At 43.8% G+C, this 16,763-nt stretch overlaps 1 protein-coding gene across 1 annotated transcript in view; it reads right to left on the reverse strand.

Annotated features, from left to right (window-relative positions):
• Positions 1–3,781: 3,781 nt before the first annotated feature.
• Positions 3,782–16,763, reverse strand: part of LONP2 (lon peptidase 2, peroxisomal) — a 92,374-nt gene continuing 79,392 nt past the window's right edge. The window contains exon 15 of the mRNA XM_043437814.1: positions 3,782–4,197. Coding sequence (XP_043293749.1) covers positions 3,976–4,197 — 222 coding nt within the window. The 3' untranslated portion in view covers positions 3,782–3,975. The remainder of the gene's footprint in view (positions 4,198–16,763) is intronic.

Here is a 16,763-nt window from a genome sequence, read left to right on the forward strand (position 1 = left end):
GATAAGGTTTAAATGTGGGCCAGTCACCTAGTCCAGGGAGCTCCTGATGGTAGACATCACTAGGTCACTGTGTTCAGATGACAGGAAGCAGAAAACCTCTGCATTTCAAGCAGCCTCTACAACTCAGATGGCACTGGAAATGGAAATGAATTTACAACTCCATTCTTCTTGTGAAGATGATCTGTACTTTGACATCTGTGCTAGAAAGCAAATCTTGACTAATGTCAAGGGAAGAAAAGAAACCTATTTTTTTACCTCCCCTTATTTAGAAAAATTCAGATATGTTTAATATCTTTTAAATACCACTCACATAGTCAGAAGACCTTAACTATGGTCCAGTATGTGTGTTGTTCAGTTGCCAACTCATGTCCAGCTCTTCATGACCCTGTGGACTGAAACACACCAGGCTTCCCTGTCCCTCACCATCTCCCAGAGTTTGCCTAAGTTCATGTCCACTGAATTGGTGATGCCACCCAACCATCTGATCCTGTCGCCCTCTTCTCCTCCTGCCTTCAATCTTTCCCAGCATCAGGGTCTTCCAATGATGTGTAAATAGATGTTAAAAAGGCTCACTCACTGTGATGGCATCTTCCACTGTATTTGCATATAGATGATTAAAAGCACTAAAGATGTCTGACATGGTTTGCAGTAAGGTTCAAAACAGAAGCAGCAGAGCAAAGTAAAAAGCATGTGTGCCTCAAGCAGTATAAAATTTCTTGGTTTCCAAGGCACTTAAAAATTTTATATAGTTTTAATACTCGAAAATTTTTAAAGCCCATGCATAAAAAGCATGAGAGCACTGGATAAATACATTGATTAACAAGCCTTTGCCTGTAGGCCTGCTGAACCGGAATTTAAGTTAGTTAGCAGTTCTCAAAAAACCCAGCTGACATAAGGGGGGGGTCTTTGGGAAACAGAAACATTGCTAGAAAGAAAAAAATATTATTAGTCACTAAGGAAATGTAAATGAAAACCATGAGATGCTTCTTCATACCCTCAGGATGGTCGTTACCAATAATGAAAATAGGACTTCCCTGGTGGTACAGCAGATAAGAATCTGCCTGCCAGTGCAGGGTTCGGTCCCTGGTCCGAGAAGATTCCACATGCTGTGGAGCAACTAAGCCTGTGCCGTAACTACTGAAGCCTGTGCGCTTAGAGCCTGTGCTTCACAAGAGAAGCCACTGCAGGGAGAAGCCAGCACACTGCAGCTAGATGAAGCCTAAGCGCAGTGAGGAAGACCCAGTGCAACCAAAATAATTCTTAAAAAATACTGCAAGCAAGTGCTGGCAAGATGTGGAGAAATAAGAACCTTGGTGTATTGCTGGTGGGGATGCCAAATGATGCAGCTGTGGTGGGAAACATGAGTTGGGTTCCTCAAACATCTTTCCAAAAGAATGTAAAACAGACTCAAAGAGACAAGTGCTGTGTACACTCGTTCATAGCACAACAGCCTAGAAGCAGAAAAAAAGATGAATAAAATGTGGCATGTCCAACAATGGAATATTATTCAGTCTTAAAGATATGAAATTCTGATACATCCTACATGGATAAACACTGATAACATGCTAAGTGAAATATGCCAGACACAAAAAGGTAGATATTTATTATGATTCCACTTACATTAGGTACTTAGAATAGGCAAATTCAGAGACAAAATAGTGGTTACCAGGGCCTGGGGAATGAAGGGATGTGAAGTTACTTTTTTAATAGACACAGAGTTTCAGTTTAAGATGATGAAAAAGTTTTGGATAATAGTGGTGATGGTTGTACATTAGTGTAATTAACAACCCCATATACACTTTTAAGTTAAAATGGTAAATAAATCTGCCATAACTTTTAAAAAGTAAAAGCTTAGATTTAAAATAACAAACTGAAAACAATGCTAGAGAAATGGAAGGTCATACTGTTAGTTTCAGACAGGTACAGATTTTCTTGGTCAGCTCCTTTAGGAAGGAGAGCCATGCTCAGAGTCAGAGGGCACGGAAGATGCCCTGCTGCTGCCAAAGCACCAGCACAAACTTGCACGCTCAGAACGCTTGAGGAAGAATACAGAGAACCCCCACTTTTAAAGCGTGCTATGTTGCACTTCTGGGTGGGACAAGGCAGAGCAACTTGGGTATGGATTAGCTCCCTCTGGTTGCTGAAAACAAATATAGTTTCTTTTCCTACCTTGTAAGATGATTGAGCAGAAGTAATACATTCATAGTAGTGGTAAGATAGTAAATGACATGTTTTCAAAATTCCTGGTGCCTGCTACCACTGGCCACAGTCCCAGATCTGGACTTGTCTTCCCAGAACACCTTCAGATTTTTATTTACCAGGTCTGAGCACAGTATTTGGGTAATTTGTATACCTTATTCTTATCTAGGGCTTCCCTAGTGGCTCAGATGGTAAAGAATCTGCCCGGAATGCAGGAGAAAAGAGTTCGACTCCTGAGTCAGGAAGATCCCCTGGAGAAGGGAATGGCAACTCACTCCAGTATTCTTGTCTGGAGAATCCCATGGACAGAGGAGCCTGGTGGGCTACAGTCCATGGGGTTGCAAACAGTCAGACACGACTAGCAACTAACACATTCTTATCCAAGAAATTTCAATGTATCTTTACAAGTCTCTTGTTATATTTTGTATATAATAAGATTCTAAAATCCATTACTGGCTGGAATGATGATTAGAAATTGCTCAACATTATTTTATATTGCATTCTAACTGTATCTTTACAGTAAGACTGTGGAATACAATTATTTGCATTTTAAAGGTAAGGAAAACTAAGATACAGTAAGTTCAAATGCTAGTACATAGAAGTTACCCATATCTCGGTTCAGTTCGGGTCACTCAGTCTTGTCCAACTCTTTGTGACCCTATGGACTGCAGCACGCCAGGCTTCCCTGTCCATCACCAAATCTGCGAGCTTGCTCAAACTCATGTCCATCAAGTCAGTGATGCCATCCAACTCTCATCCTCTGTCATCCCCTTCTCCTGCCTTCAGCCTTTCCCAGCATCAGGGTCTTTTCCTGTGTCTCCCGCCTGTCTTTTCCCGACTCCTGTCACCTCCCCTTCTGTTCCTTGTTCGCCTGTGCCAGGGCCCAGCCCTGGTAGACTTCCTCTAGTAGACTTGTCTTCTCCTGTGACTCAGTCCAAGACCCGTATCTCAAAAGACCCATATCCTGGACTGAGTCACAGAAGACACGTCTACCAGAGATCTACCAGGACTGGGCCTGGGCACAGGGAACAAGGAACAGGAGGGGAGGTGGCAGGAGTCAGGACCCCAAGCATAGGGACCTCCCCAGATGGACGGCTGCCTCCTTCTGGTTACTTTTCCTAAGATCACATTCAGGGTCGGTGTGTTTGTCATGTGAGCCAACACAGGCCACTCTGTTACTCCCCTCAGCAAGGAAGGGGCCTGTATTGGGATGTGTAGACCTCATCAGAGTTTGCTTCACTTGGATACGTTCCACAAAGAACAATAGTTGGCTATAGTTTCACCTTTGCTCATTTCCCCTTCTGATTGCTTTCAGGGTCCAATAAAGTCCGTAGATGCATCTGCTAACGTAATGGTCTATCCCAGTGTTTCCTGACCTTGACTACACACCAGAATCACCTGGTGGCTTAGTACAGATTGGCTCCCATCCCCCGAGTTTGATTCAGAAGGTCTGCTGATGGGTTTTGAGAATTCACATTTCTAACAAGTTCTCAGGTAATACAGAGGCTTCAGTTTGGAACCACAAGAAAACCACTGTTCTGTAACTTGACAGGGACAGTAATAAGCCCATTCAAGACAAGAGTTCAATTCCAATTTAATCAATTTATTAAATTAACATTTCTGTAATAAACACCAGCCACCACTTGAGTGAGGCTTGTTACTGCTGTGATTATGTTCACAAATTAGGGACATTTTGCTTTACCCCTATTGGTGCGAATAAAATCATGTCAGTACCTTTTGGCACTTTGTAACAATAAAATTCTATTGCGATCTGGGCTACAATTTGCTATTTAGGAGACCAGGTCTGGTCTTGACAGTAAAGCCACCGTCAAAAGCTGCGTTAAGAACTTCATCCAGGCAGCTTGCCGTGATGAAACTTAAATCCTGCCGGACATTGGCTGGGATTTCTTCAAGGTCTTTGTCATTCCTCTGAGGAATAATGACCCGCTTCAGTCCCGCCCTGTGTGCTGCCAGGACTTTGTCTTTAATGCCACCCACCTGTAAGGAGAGAAGGTTTGGAAGGTTTATTTATGATCATCCTCAGGTCTCAAGATAAACCCTGACCCACCTTTCATTGCTATTTTCAAACATCCAAATCATCTTCCACTTCATTAGAGCTTGAGCTGACAAAGCCACTAAAAAGTTAATAGTATATTCTTTACATTTCAATTAGCATCAAACTAAATCCTATTAATGGAAAATTCTAAACTTTTTCTGGAAAATTCTAAAGTTTTGACAGGTATGAGCACCTCTTCTGTTCATGATTCCCTTTTATATTTCTATTCCTTTCTGTACACTCACATCAATCTTGTTAATAGGTAGCTCAGGTGTCTGAGGTCACCCCAGCTCTAAATGAGGACCCAGGGCCTCCTGCTGACCAGGACCAATCTGCAGTCATGAGTGAAGCACAACGGAAGCAGATGCCCTGCCCCAGGCAACTTTCAGATGACAGCCCGGGCTGGTACAGTGACCACACTGAGAAGGGCCCAACTAAGCCTCTCCTGAACTCCTGCCCCACAGAAGCTAAGAGTAACTACTGTTTGGGGGCGGTGTGTATGCAGCAGTAGATGCCACACACAGATAATCCCTGGAGGCAGCTCTTGGAGGCTGTCTCCCCCCTGCTGCACTTCTACCATCCTATCGCACCGTCGCTCTTTCCAGGCTTTTTCTTTATGCTGCTGAACTACACTTTCACAGTACCTTCATCAGAAAGTGTGCGATGAACTGATTCCCTGAATGTATGGCAATGTCTATTCTGTGTTCACATTTAACTGACACTAAGGCTGTCTATGTGGTGTTGGAGAAGACTCTTGAGAGTCCCTTGGACTGCAAGGAGATCCAACCAGTCCATCCTAAAGGATGGACTGTTCATTGGTCCTGGGTGTTCATTGGAAGGACTGATGCTGCAGCTGAAACTCCAATACTTTGGCCACCTCATTCGAAGAGCTGACTCACTGGAAAAGACCCTGATGCTGGGAAAGATTGAGGGCAGGAGGAGAAGGGGACGACAGAGGATAAGATGGTTGGATGGCATCACCGACTCAATGGACATGGGTTTGGGTGGACTCCGGGAGTTGGTGATGGACAGGGAGGCTTGACATGCTGCGCTTCATGGGGCCGCAAAGAGCTGGACATAACTGAGCAACTGAACTGAAGGCTGTGTATACAAGACTTGATTAAGAATCATTTTCTCTCAGGGTCTTGAAGGTGCTGTATATATATCTAGTGTCGTCAATGAGTAAGCTTTGTCCTTGATGAACTGGAAAGTCATGAGGATGCAATCCTTTTCCTGAGTTGGTCCTTTCAATCTTTCTTAGGTCCTTTCAAACTGAACACAGTCTTCAATTCTAGGAAATGCCCCGTTATTTCCTTGACAATTTGTTCTATTCCACTTTCTCAGTTTAGTTAAGATGCTGGATCTGTCAAGATTGTTTCTTTCTATTTTTTTCTGACTAGTTCTTTGAGCAATTCCTAAAACCATCATTTTAAATTTAAGAGCTTTGTCTTATCCTCTGTTCTTGAATTATGTTTTCTCTAGCCTTAGCAGGTCTTTTTCTTAAATGCTGCTGCTTCTCTCCATGTCTCATGTAATAGTTTAAAAGTGAAGGCTTCCTCAGAGTTGCTGTGGCTGTCCTCCCCTGGGGGTGGGGAAGCCTTTGCCTGGGTGAGATGTGCTCTGAGTGCAGGGGACCAAGCCGAAGAGCCATTTGTTCTGTGGAGATGTCAATGAATGCCCTGGTTTTTGTCTCCCATCCCCTTCCTGTTCTCCTGGTCTGAACCTTCTGGCTCTGAGCCAGTGCTTCTCACCAGGTTCCTGCTGGGAAGAATGTCTCTATCTCCAGTCCTGCTACATCAGTTGGGATACTTCTATCTTCTAGAAGTGGGCTGAACTATCAGCTGATGGCTCCCCACTCATTTCTGACCATTAACATGTATTCCTTCACTTGGCTTACCATTTGAACAAGGAAGCTACAGAGTTTATGGTTGCTAAAGCACTTGCTCATTTCCTTTTAGTAGTACAGCTGGTGTTAACCACAAGTCACTAGAAACGCAATAGTTCCGGGGCAATGTGAAGAAAAGAGATCAACATTCCTTTTGAGTACAGAACATAAATACAGTTTAGGATATGACTTCCTGGTTGAATTAAATTTAAAAACCCAGAGAATTGAGAGCATTGTTGGTGATCTTAATTGGTGAGTCTATGACCTACTTTCACCATTACTTCATTAAAACAGAGGTGTTCTCAGAATAAAGGACATTTCTTTTCTTCTCAGTTTGCTATTAAATCTGCCAAAACTTTAATGTAGAGTGGTACTGCTATCTAATGACTTAAACCTCTAAATGATCTCTCAGGTTTTATGCATTTTTCAGTGTTTTTATAAGTAGTTACCATATAAGCTGGAACCCCAAAGCCTCATATATACAGAACTTTTCAACATTTAGCAATTAAGAATGGCTAGTCTTTACTACAAACTTCCATTTTGTACTACTTCTTTTTCTACCAATCTATCAATTACAGTAATCTAAATTATCTATAGGAGGACAGGAGGTCTCAAAGGAATTTCAAAGGTGAGAACTGGGCTGAAAGTTTAAAAACAGCTACTGTCCAGGACTGCCCTGGTGGTCTAGTGGTTAAGAATCAGCCTTCCAATGCAGGGGACATAGGTTTGATCCCTGGTCAGGGAACTGAAATCCCACATGCCACCTGGGGTGACTAAGCTTGCCGCCACAACTACCAAGCCCATGCGTTCCCCATGCTCCACCACAAGAGCAGCCCAGGCGCTGCAGTGAAGACCCGTGCAGCCAAAATAAAATACACAGCCACCATCCTATTTCACACATGTGCTATATATTTAACAATTCATTAACTAGAACAAAGCCTCCAATCTTCATCTGAACAGCTAATATTTCTGGTGACCACACTGGTGTCTTTCTCCTGTCAGCAAGTTTTTTTTTTTTTTTTTTTAGTGGAAGGGAAAACATGGGGAAAATCGTCAGTTTTTCCTTTATTTGATTAAGCCATTTATAGGAAGATGGCAAACCACTATTAATGTAGATTTTTAAATACTATTAATAAAAATTTTAAATTAAAAAATTAAAAGAAAAACATATAAATAGGCTTTTTCATACTTACTGGAAGAACAAGACCTCGCAGTGTGATTTCACCAGTCATGGCTACATCTGAACGCACCAGCCGCCCACTGAAAAGTGAGGCCAGACAGGTTGCTATGGTGACTCCAGCAGATGGTCCATCTTTTGTGACAGCTCCAGCTGGGAAGTGCAGATGGATGTCTGTGTTCTCAAGAAGATCAAAACTTCCAGAAGCTTTAAGAAAGGAAAAAAAGATTTTGATGTAGAAAAATTAAACTGGTTTTCTCTTTCTCTGAAAAAAGAAAATCAAAGAGATAAAAATGAATGTTTGGGGTAAATAAATCCTTCAAAATATTAGTGGGCAGTGTAAGTGCGGGTGTGGAAGAACAGCTTCATTCTATTCTAAGTAGAAGGAAAAACAAAACAAACTCTTGGAATCAGTTTCCAGCTCAGGTTCCAGTCAAACAGTCCTCAACTGGGAACTAGAATTTCCACTGCAGTTCAAAAGCAAAGGTCTGTGCTTTAAGGTGTAAGTGGTCATTTAAAGCTCTCCTTTATCTTTGTTTCAGAACTGTGGGACACCGCCTGGGTCACGAGCCCAAGGCTCTTCTCTGCCCACGGCTTTGAGCACGCCCCCCACCCCCGCCGCGGCCGCGGGGCGGGCCACTCACCATTGGTCAGATGGTATTTCTTGGCGTTGCTGCGGAGCCAGCTGATGGCAAGGTGTGCGGACTCCTTCATGACATTCCCCAGCTGGCCGGTCAGAGTTAACTGGCCTTCGCCATCCATCCGGCTTGCCTCCACGAACATGATTTCCCCGCCTAAGGGAGTCCAAGCCAAACCGATCGCCACTCCTGGTTGACTCAAACGCTCAGACACCTTGGCAGAAAGAAGGACAATGAACAGTAAGGTCAACAACAGCCAAATGCTTTTCAGGCTGACCTAATCACAAAGGCGGGCTCCCCTTCAGAGGACCTGAGCATACGCTGCACCTCAAAGAACTTATTACTGCGCTCAACTTAGAGCCACACAGGCTTTCTGCCAAATCAAGAGGTTTGGCATTTATCAGAAACAGTTTTACCTTAAAGTATGTATGAATGACTTCGATGCTTGAGCACCACATGCCCTAATTTTCAAGGAACAAACACAATCGTTTTATTTACCTCAGTACTTTTATTAAGCTGCATATTTAAAAAACACTCCAGTGCCAAACTTTATTGCAGGCAATCATGAAATTGCTACCGTCTTTTTAAACACGCTGTTGAGAAGTGTTAGCTCCAGAGGCCAAGTGTGAAGGTATTTATTAAAACCCCTGGACTGCACTTCTCCGCCACTCATCTTTGCTTTTTCCTTATCGCTGCAGAGATGCTGTAAAGTGCTGCTTCACAGTGTCCTGGATACTCTGTGCTCGGAGGCCCACCGTGCTGCCTCACTGCCTTGTTTTTTTATCCCCAGAAGCTGTCCATGTAAATCTGAATAAACCCAAGACATCTCAATCTATATTAGATCAACAAATCCGCTCAGTCCCTCGCTAGTGTTGAGAATAAGCCCTCAATGCCATCTCAAACTGATCGTGTCACTCACCAGAGCTTACCACATCCAAGTTATGAAAACATATAAAAAGTAACAGTTGAAAAACAATCATGGTAACTTTTATTGCACATGCTGAGCCTCCAAATTTCTTTTCCTATAGAAGCTATGCATGTTAGAGGAACTGGGCACAATATATCATGCCAGCACTAATGCAAACATGAGATTTTTCCACTGAGAGGTAACCTTCTCTCTAAGGTACAGCAGAGTCTATAGGATGAGTTTCCGGTTAAAGGGCTGGTTGGGGGATGCTCTCTCCTTTTCCAAGGGGCTTAGATGCCGAAAATCCTGATTTTAAATGGATGTGTGAAATCCTTTGAAGCTACTGGGCACTTTTTAAAATAGTGAACATAAAGGCCTATTGTTAAAGTTGGTTTTATGTTTAAAATTTTAATTTTGTATTTAATGAGAGGTTAGACACTGGGAAGGCCAGGCTGCAGTGGTGGCTGAGCTGACGCTGTGCACCATGGACCTCACCTCGCACCTGCCCTGTTCTGTATCTATTCAAAGAGAAAGCAGCAAAAGAACAACGTGCAGAAGATCAGTACTGTTTACGGAAAACACAGAAACCACTATAAGAGTTCACAAGGCTTGTTCCTGCTAATATAAAAGCAATGCTCTATACCTGAACGACACCTAGTGGGCGGGAACTTGCCAGGGGCTCCTGTTTTTACTGCCTGGCTCTTTTCCAGGGCTGAGTGACCCGAACCAGCCCTACACAATTATCCTCAATATACTTAATCCTGTGCTAATTTAACAGAAAAAGCCATACTGTACAACTGTTAGCTATAACAAGAACAAATCCCACTTTTTAAAAATAGCTAAATCCTCAAAACTCATTTTGTCAAAATAATGTGCCCAAAGAATCAAGAGTAAGATTCATGCTGATTATCACGTTGCTTCAAGAAACCCAAGCCAGTTTCCAGGACTCTCCATTTACTGGGGAGTCGTGCTGTTCTGGGTAGAAGTAACTGGTACACAGTTCACTGACAGGCAGGAGGGCCAAACCAAAACCATCCAGGCTCATAATCACTTTATTCTAGCTTGATGGCAAGTGTTCTAAAATTAACCTGAAAATGGGACTAGTGACAAATCTGTGTAACTCAACAACATACAGGGGTGGGAGAACTGAGGGCAGGAGTTGCTGTCAAACCGAGAATCTCGTGATCAGGCTAATAACAGCCATCTAAGACAAGTCAAGAATCCAGGGGCTTCCCTGGTGGTCCAGTGGTTAACAATCAGCCCTTCAATGCAGGGGACGCAGGTTCGATTCCTGGTCGGGGAACTAAGATCCCACATGCCGCAGCACCACTGGGCCCTCACGCCTAAACTAGACAGAAGCCCATGCACCACCATGAAGAGTGCAACAGTTAAGACCCCATGAAGCCCAAACCATATATAGTATTATATATTGGAGGAAAAAAAAAAAAAATCTGTAACTCAAGAACTTGGAGTCATACTCTTCAAAGTCATTTGTTCTTAAATAAACAATTCTCTAACTACCAAGCATCCATTTTCTATGTATTTTTCCCTCAGAAATAATGAGTACAAGTAAATACGAATTTAAAAGATGAGATATATGCTCTTTCTTGCTCCTGAATGCAGTTTCCCAGCCATCTTAAACTGTGTATAGAACAATTTGTATTTTATAGAATTCCCTAACGAGATTCAACACAATAATTTCAAAATGGTATCTATTGGTGCTTTGCTACCAGTTTCTAACTCCACTACTGTTTTGTGGAATCATCAGTTATATTAGGTAAGCCAGGCCTCAGCTTGATGCTTAGAACATTTTTCCCTCAAATGTCAAAGTGGAACATGAGTATCTCAAGTTCATTTGTCATTCAATTTCCCTTCAAACTGGTGCTTCAGTTTCCTTTATCTGTTAACTAAAGCTTGTTCAAAGAAACGGTCAGTTTCTTCTGTAACAATTCTATCAATCATGTATATATGCAAATTGAGGAAATGTTTAAAATATTTAATAAAGTTAATGATAGGGTATGTCTTATAAAGTATGGCTGCATTCCTAACACTTCAGTGATAGCAGTGTTTAAGCATTTGAGCATCTAATCACTGCCAATTTCACTCTGTTCTTTCCTCTTGATGAACTCAGTAGTGATATTTATTGATATTTGACTGAAATAGTAAATACACGCAACTCTTTGTGACCCTTCCAAGCCTAGACCAACACCTGCAGTTTTAACACCTGGTTAGTTACTATTGCGGCCATTGGAGGGATGCAGTTTTTCCTTCATCTGTCGGGGCTTTACTAGCATCTGGCGCCAGGCTCCATTACAGATCACAGGGATAGCAAGCCAAAACCTCAGGGCCGCGACAGACTACCTGCCTAACCACAAAGAATAAGGGGCCGCTAATCCCCCAGCACGGGGAGTGCAACAAGAGGATCGAGCCAGCGCTTGTCTACAGAGAGCCCTGCAGAGGCGAGGGCCCATGTCTGGAGAGCTGGGGCAGGTGTCTGCTGGGCAGAAAAAGGCCAGGATGCCTTTTCACAGCAGAGAGGCCAGAGATAGGATATATCGTGGGCCTTCTCTCCAGACGAGCGCGGCGCCTCCCTAAACGCGAAGCCTGCGCTGTCAGACGGCTGCGGCACGTGCCCAGGTTTGCCCCACGGTGATGGTTACAGCACACGCCGGTTTCTTTTATAGCTCAGATGGCACGCTTTGTGCTCCTGCCGGGGCTGTCCCCACAGCAGCTCTCCATCTGCCAACTTCCGTAAAGTCTTTGGAGGAATATCTGATTTTTCTAGTTGTAAATGCATTTCGGCAGCGTCTCGCTTGGAGGGGCCCTGGGGTCCGCCCTGGAAGCAGCGTGACACAGCGCTGTCTGGCCCGACACCAGCGCTGCCGAGAGCCAGCCGCTCTCAGGCGCTTCCGGTAAGGAAGGCCTTTCCTTGGCACCGGTGACTGGTGGTGGGCCAGGCGACCGCAGCGTCGGTGCAGCCTTAACGGGGCTGCGGGGCATGGCAGGTCTGCGTCGGAGGGATGGAGGACGAACTTACTACCATGACTCTGGGCATTTCCTTAGTGTTTACACGCCCTGGTTATTCCTAGCAGCGGACTGTGTCTGCCTGCAAGGGAAGCACGTGGATGGGATTGCCTGGAATTCACCTGTGGATGCATTCTATTCAGGATGCTTTTTAAAATCGCCATGTCTAGTCTCTTCTTCCCTTTTTTTGCTCCCTTCCCTGTTTTTTCTAAGGGTAGTGACATCTGGATAAGGACTTTTCATACACCATGGAGGCTTTCATACTCATGAATGGAGTCACAAATGCTCAGATGACAGATTGTCAGGATTAGCAGACTGGACAAAACACACTCATGGCTTGGATGACCAGTTTTCTGAGGCTGAAAATCAAATGCATCCTGGAAACCCTAGAATTTATGTGTTCTTCTGACTGAGTCACCATATTTGCAATCTGTGGGATTAAGACTGCGATCCCCAGAGGTATACAGGAACTCTTCATATGTTGGTATTTTTTGGGGGAAGAGGAGTATGAACTGCAGGATTGTATAATATTTACATAATGTATCTAATTTGTATGTATATCCAATATGCAGATATATACATAAATGTATATGTGTGTGTGTGTGTGTATCTAATCATGTGGAAGCTTCTCTTGGCTTCACTAGGATAATGAAAGTAAGATTCTCATCTCACCCCAAAGAGGTTCACATAATCAATAAAAGTAATCATAACCAAGCTTACCATTATTAATAGCAATCTCATAACTGACTAGCTCAGTAAGATTCAACAGCTGGGCCCCTCCTAAATCCTCCATATCTGGATCCAGGCCTGCCCTGAGGAGGTAATCTGAGAAGCACCTGCTTCACTCTCTCCCATTTTTAAAATCTCACAACACAGGGAGATCTTTTATTTTTTTTTTAAGTGGATTTAACTGATCTTGTTATTGTATATGAAAAAGTGACTAATGATACTGTTCCTAAATTTGAAATCTAGACGAAGTTTCTCATTTGTTCAGGAACTCCTTTTTCAACCTGCTGAGAGAATTCTAAAGGAATGCAACACAAGCAGAAGTGTGCCTTCCTGTCGTTCCTCTTCACTGTTAGTTTGCTACATCAGTAGCGTTTTTTGGTACTAACATATTTTTGCAGACTCATCTTCAATAAAAGTAAAGCACAGTAGCCATGAAATTAAAAGATGTTTGCTCCTTGGAAGACAAGTTATGATCAACCTAGGCAGCATATTAAAAAGCAGAGACATTACTTTGCCAAAAAAGGTCAGTCTAGTCAAAGCTATGGTTTTTCCAGTAGTCATGTATGGATGTGAGATTTGCACTATAAAGAAAGCTGAGCACTGAAGAATTTATGCTTTTGAACTGTGGTGTTGGAGAAGACTCTTGAGAGTCCCTTGGACTGCAGGGAGATCCAACCAGTCCATCCTAAAGGAGATCAGTCCTGGGTGTTCACTGGAAGGACTGATGCTGAAGCTGAAACTCCAATATTTTGGCCACCTCATGCGAAGAGCTGACTCACTGGAAAAGACCCTGATGCTGGGAGGGGTTGGGGGCAGGAGACGGGGATGACAGAGGATGAGATGGCTGGATGGCATCACCGATTCAATGGATGTGAGTTTGAGTAAACTCCGGGAGTAGGTGATGGACAGGGAGGCCTGGCGTGCTGCGATTCATGGGGTTGCAAAGAGTCAGACACGACTGAGCCACTGAACTGAACTGAAAGCACAGTAAGGGATGGTCATGTTATTAAAGCAAATAACAATGAAGCTTATAATAAAAGTCACAGGGACTTTTAGTTTTGTGACTAGACATGGGTCTATGTGTTTTTAGGGTGCATGGTGGCTGCACAAACTAGTATTTGTTCATTTTTTTTTAGCATGTACTAGGCACTATGGTGGGCTTCCCAGGTGGCACAGTGATAAAGAATCCTCCTGCCAATGCAGGAGATGCAGGAGACTCGGGTTCAATCCCTGGATTGGGAAGATCCCCTGGAGAAGGAAATGGCAGCCCACTTCAGTATTCTTGCCTGGGAAATCCCATGGACAGAGGAGCCTGATGGGCTAGAGTCCATGGAGTCACAAGGAGTCAAACATGACTGCACAAATGCATCCACACACGTACCATGGTGGGTACTTTATAAACATTAACTCACCAGCTTCTGAAAACCTACACATAATTACTCCCTTGCATCAGATGACGCCAGCACAGTCCAGGGGGAGGGGTTCATCCCTGTGAGTGACAGGCCTCTTCCTCTTCCTGCTAAGTCCTGTTTATGGCGGCTGGCTTTCCCATCTTCACTCTCTGCTCACTTTCTTCTATATTCAAAACCACTCTTCTCCTTCCTGACCACCCTGAGTCCTGCTATCATCCTGGGTGTCTTCAGCAAGTACCTGAGACTCATGCAACCTGGCTTCTCTGTCTCTAAGCACCCCCTTGACCCCCCAAACATACTCAACCTAACCCAGTCACCCTTTTCCCAGTTCTGACTGCCAACAGAATCCATACAACCTCTGAAATCTGAATTCCACCACTCCCTTCCCTGACCACTCACTTTCTTATCCTTCCAGCTCACTTGTATTCAAGACCACCAACTCTACCATCCTCATGTTATACACCAGCTCTGTCACAGCTTCACTGCTCTCCTTGGGCACTGAGATGCCTTTTTTCCAGCGTTATCATCTCTTCCTTGGCCCTTTCTCCATCATCTGTCACACAAGGGATCCTCATCACAGATACCTCCTCCCATAGCACTTTCCCAGAGACTCTGCTCCTATGGTACCACCTCTCTCTCCAGCAAACTCAGTCCAACTCTATGGGATTATTCTGATTAGCAAACAGGCTGCCATATGTAACCCCCTCCCTCTGACCTCCACTGTCCCTTCCAGCCACCTCACTTGTGTGCAGCCATCGCAGTCAAACGGCAGAAGGAATTCCCGGCAACCTCCTTCTACTTCCCACTGTCCAGACCCTCTTCACACACTCCATCCCTCCCTGTGAACCTGCTCCGTCAAGGCTGCCCACACCCTCCACGTGGTCAGATCCAGGACACAGACAGCAAACCCGCCCACACGTTCCCCCTTCCTCAGACAGCTCCCTCTTCAGTTTCCGTGGCAGCACCGCATCCGTGTCCTGCTCTTAGCTGGTGGCCTGCTCCTTCTGTTTCTCTCTGCTGTGAAGGCTCCTCTTCTCCTACGGGACCCTCACTGTCCAGGGCCTCTTCCCAGGCTCCCTGCTCTTCACGCCGTATCCTTTTCCCGGGACTTTAGAACTCCTCTATTTTCTAGCAACTCTATAATTTATACCTCCCAGTCCAACACAGAGCACCATAGTTGGTAAGAATTGAAACTCTGAGGTATAGCAGGTATGCCTTTATGTTACATTGCTGTACTTCAACCACTTCTTTCGCAGCAGAGAGAAAAGGGCAGGATCGACTTGGCTGCAGGGATTGCAGGCGAGTGGAAAGAATGCTGGATTTGAGTTGGCTGACTGGCTTCACTAACTGCACCTTCTGTGACTTTGCATGATTCATTTAAGGTTTTTCCTGTGTGTAAAATGGATGACCCCGAGCACAAAGAAAGCCCTTGTGGATAATAAAGAAATGTTCCATAAATCTTTATTTCATAGATGAAACACTGAGGCAGAGGGTGATAGTCATCAGACCACTAGAGGTAGAGAAAGAAACCCCCTGCACCAGCATAAATTCTCTCAGCTGTGGAAAGATGAACAAAATGTTCCAAGCTCCCAGACACCAGACCTTCTATTCTAAGATGCTATTTATAGATGGGAAAATGGCTACAGGATTCATGTTGGTAAAAGTGTTCATATGTAATAGCTCAGATGCTACAAGAAAAATAAAACCATTTTTGTAATGATATCGAACAGAGCTGTTATGCAGTGTTTATAAAATTTCTCTTTTCTGTCCTTTGGCTCTTTCTCCACTAAAGCTCTAAGAATGTCAGCAATGCTTCCAAACCTAACAGGAGCAGATGTGGCTGGGAGAGAAGGGTCTATGCAACAGAAACAAGGATCCATCTTTTGTTTTTATTAACTGCTCTGGTGTAAATTCCCAAAGGATGACTGACACAGACTGTTCTGAAAGCCAAGAGCAAAAAGCCCTTTGGACGTGCGGGAGCAGAACCTGTCTCCATCGTCACTCACAAAATCACTGGGTTTACTTGGAACAGGAAACAGCTTTCTCAACCAAGATAAGTTTTGCTCCACTTCTTTCAACACTTCAAAATTTAAATCCACAGTATCTTAAGAATTCAAATAAGCAAAATAATGTTTCTGATTCTACCGTTCAGGACCACATTTACTGTCAAGAGTAAATGTGTTCTATTCTTGTAGCTGATCGCTTTGTAGAGGCTCATTAGCTAAATGATCAGCTCAGAGTTTTGTTTTTCTTTTTTCCATTTATTTTTATTCGTTGGAGGCTAATTACTTTACAATATTGTAGTGGTTTTTGCCATACATTGACATGAATCAGCCATGGGTTTACATGTGTTCCCCATCTCAATCCCCCCTCCCGCCTCCCTCCCCATCCCATCCCTCTGGGTCTTCCCAGTGCACCAGCCCTGAGCACTTGTCTCATGCAATCCAACCGGGCTTGGTGATCTGTTTCATCCTTGATAGTATAACTTGTTTCAATGCTGTTACTCATCTGAACATCCCACCCTCGCTTTCTCCCACAGAGTCCAAAAGTCTGTTCTGTACATCTGTGTCTCTTTTTCTGTTTTGCATATAGGGTTATCGTTACCATCTTTCTAAATTCCATATATATATGTTAGTATGCTGTAATGTTCTTTATCTTTCTGGCTTACTTCACTCTGTATAAGGGGCTCCAGCTTCATCCATCTCATTAGGACTGGTTCAAATGAATTCTTTCTAT

Source organism: Cervus canadensis, chromosome 18 (assembly GCF_019320065.1).
Source record: "Cervus canadensis isolate Bull #8, Minnesota chromosome 18, ASM1932006v1, whole genome shotgun sequence".
NCBI lineage: Eukaryota > Metazoa > Chordata > Mammalia > Artiodactyla > Cervidae > Cervus > Cervus canadensis.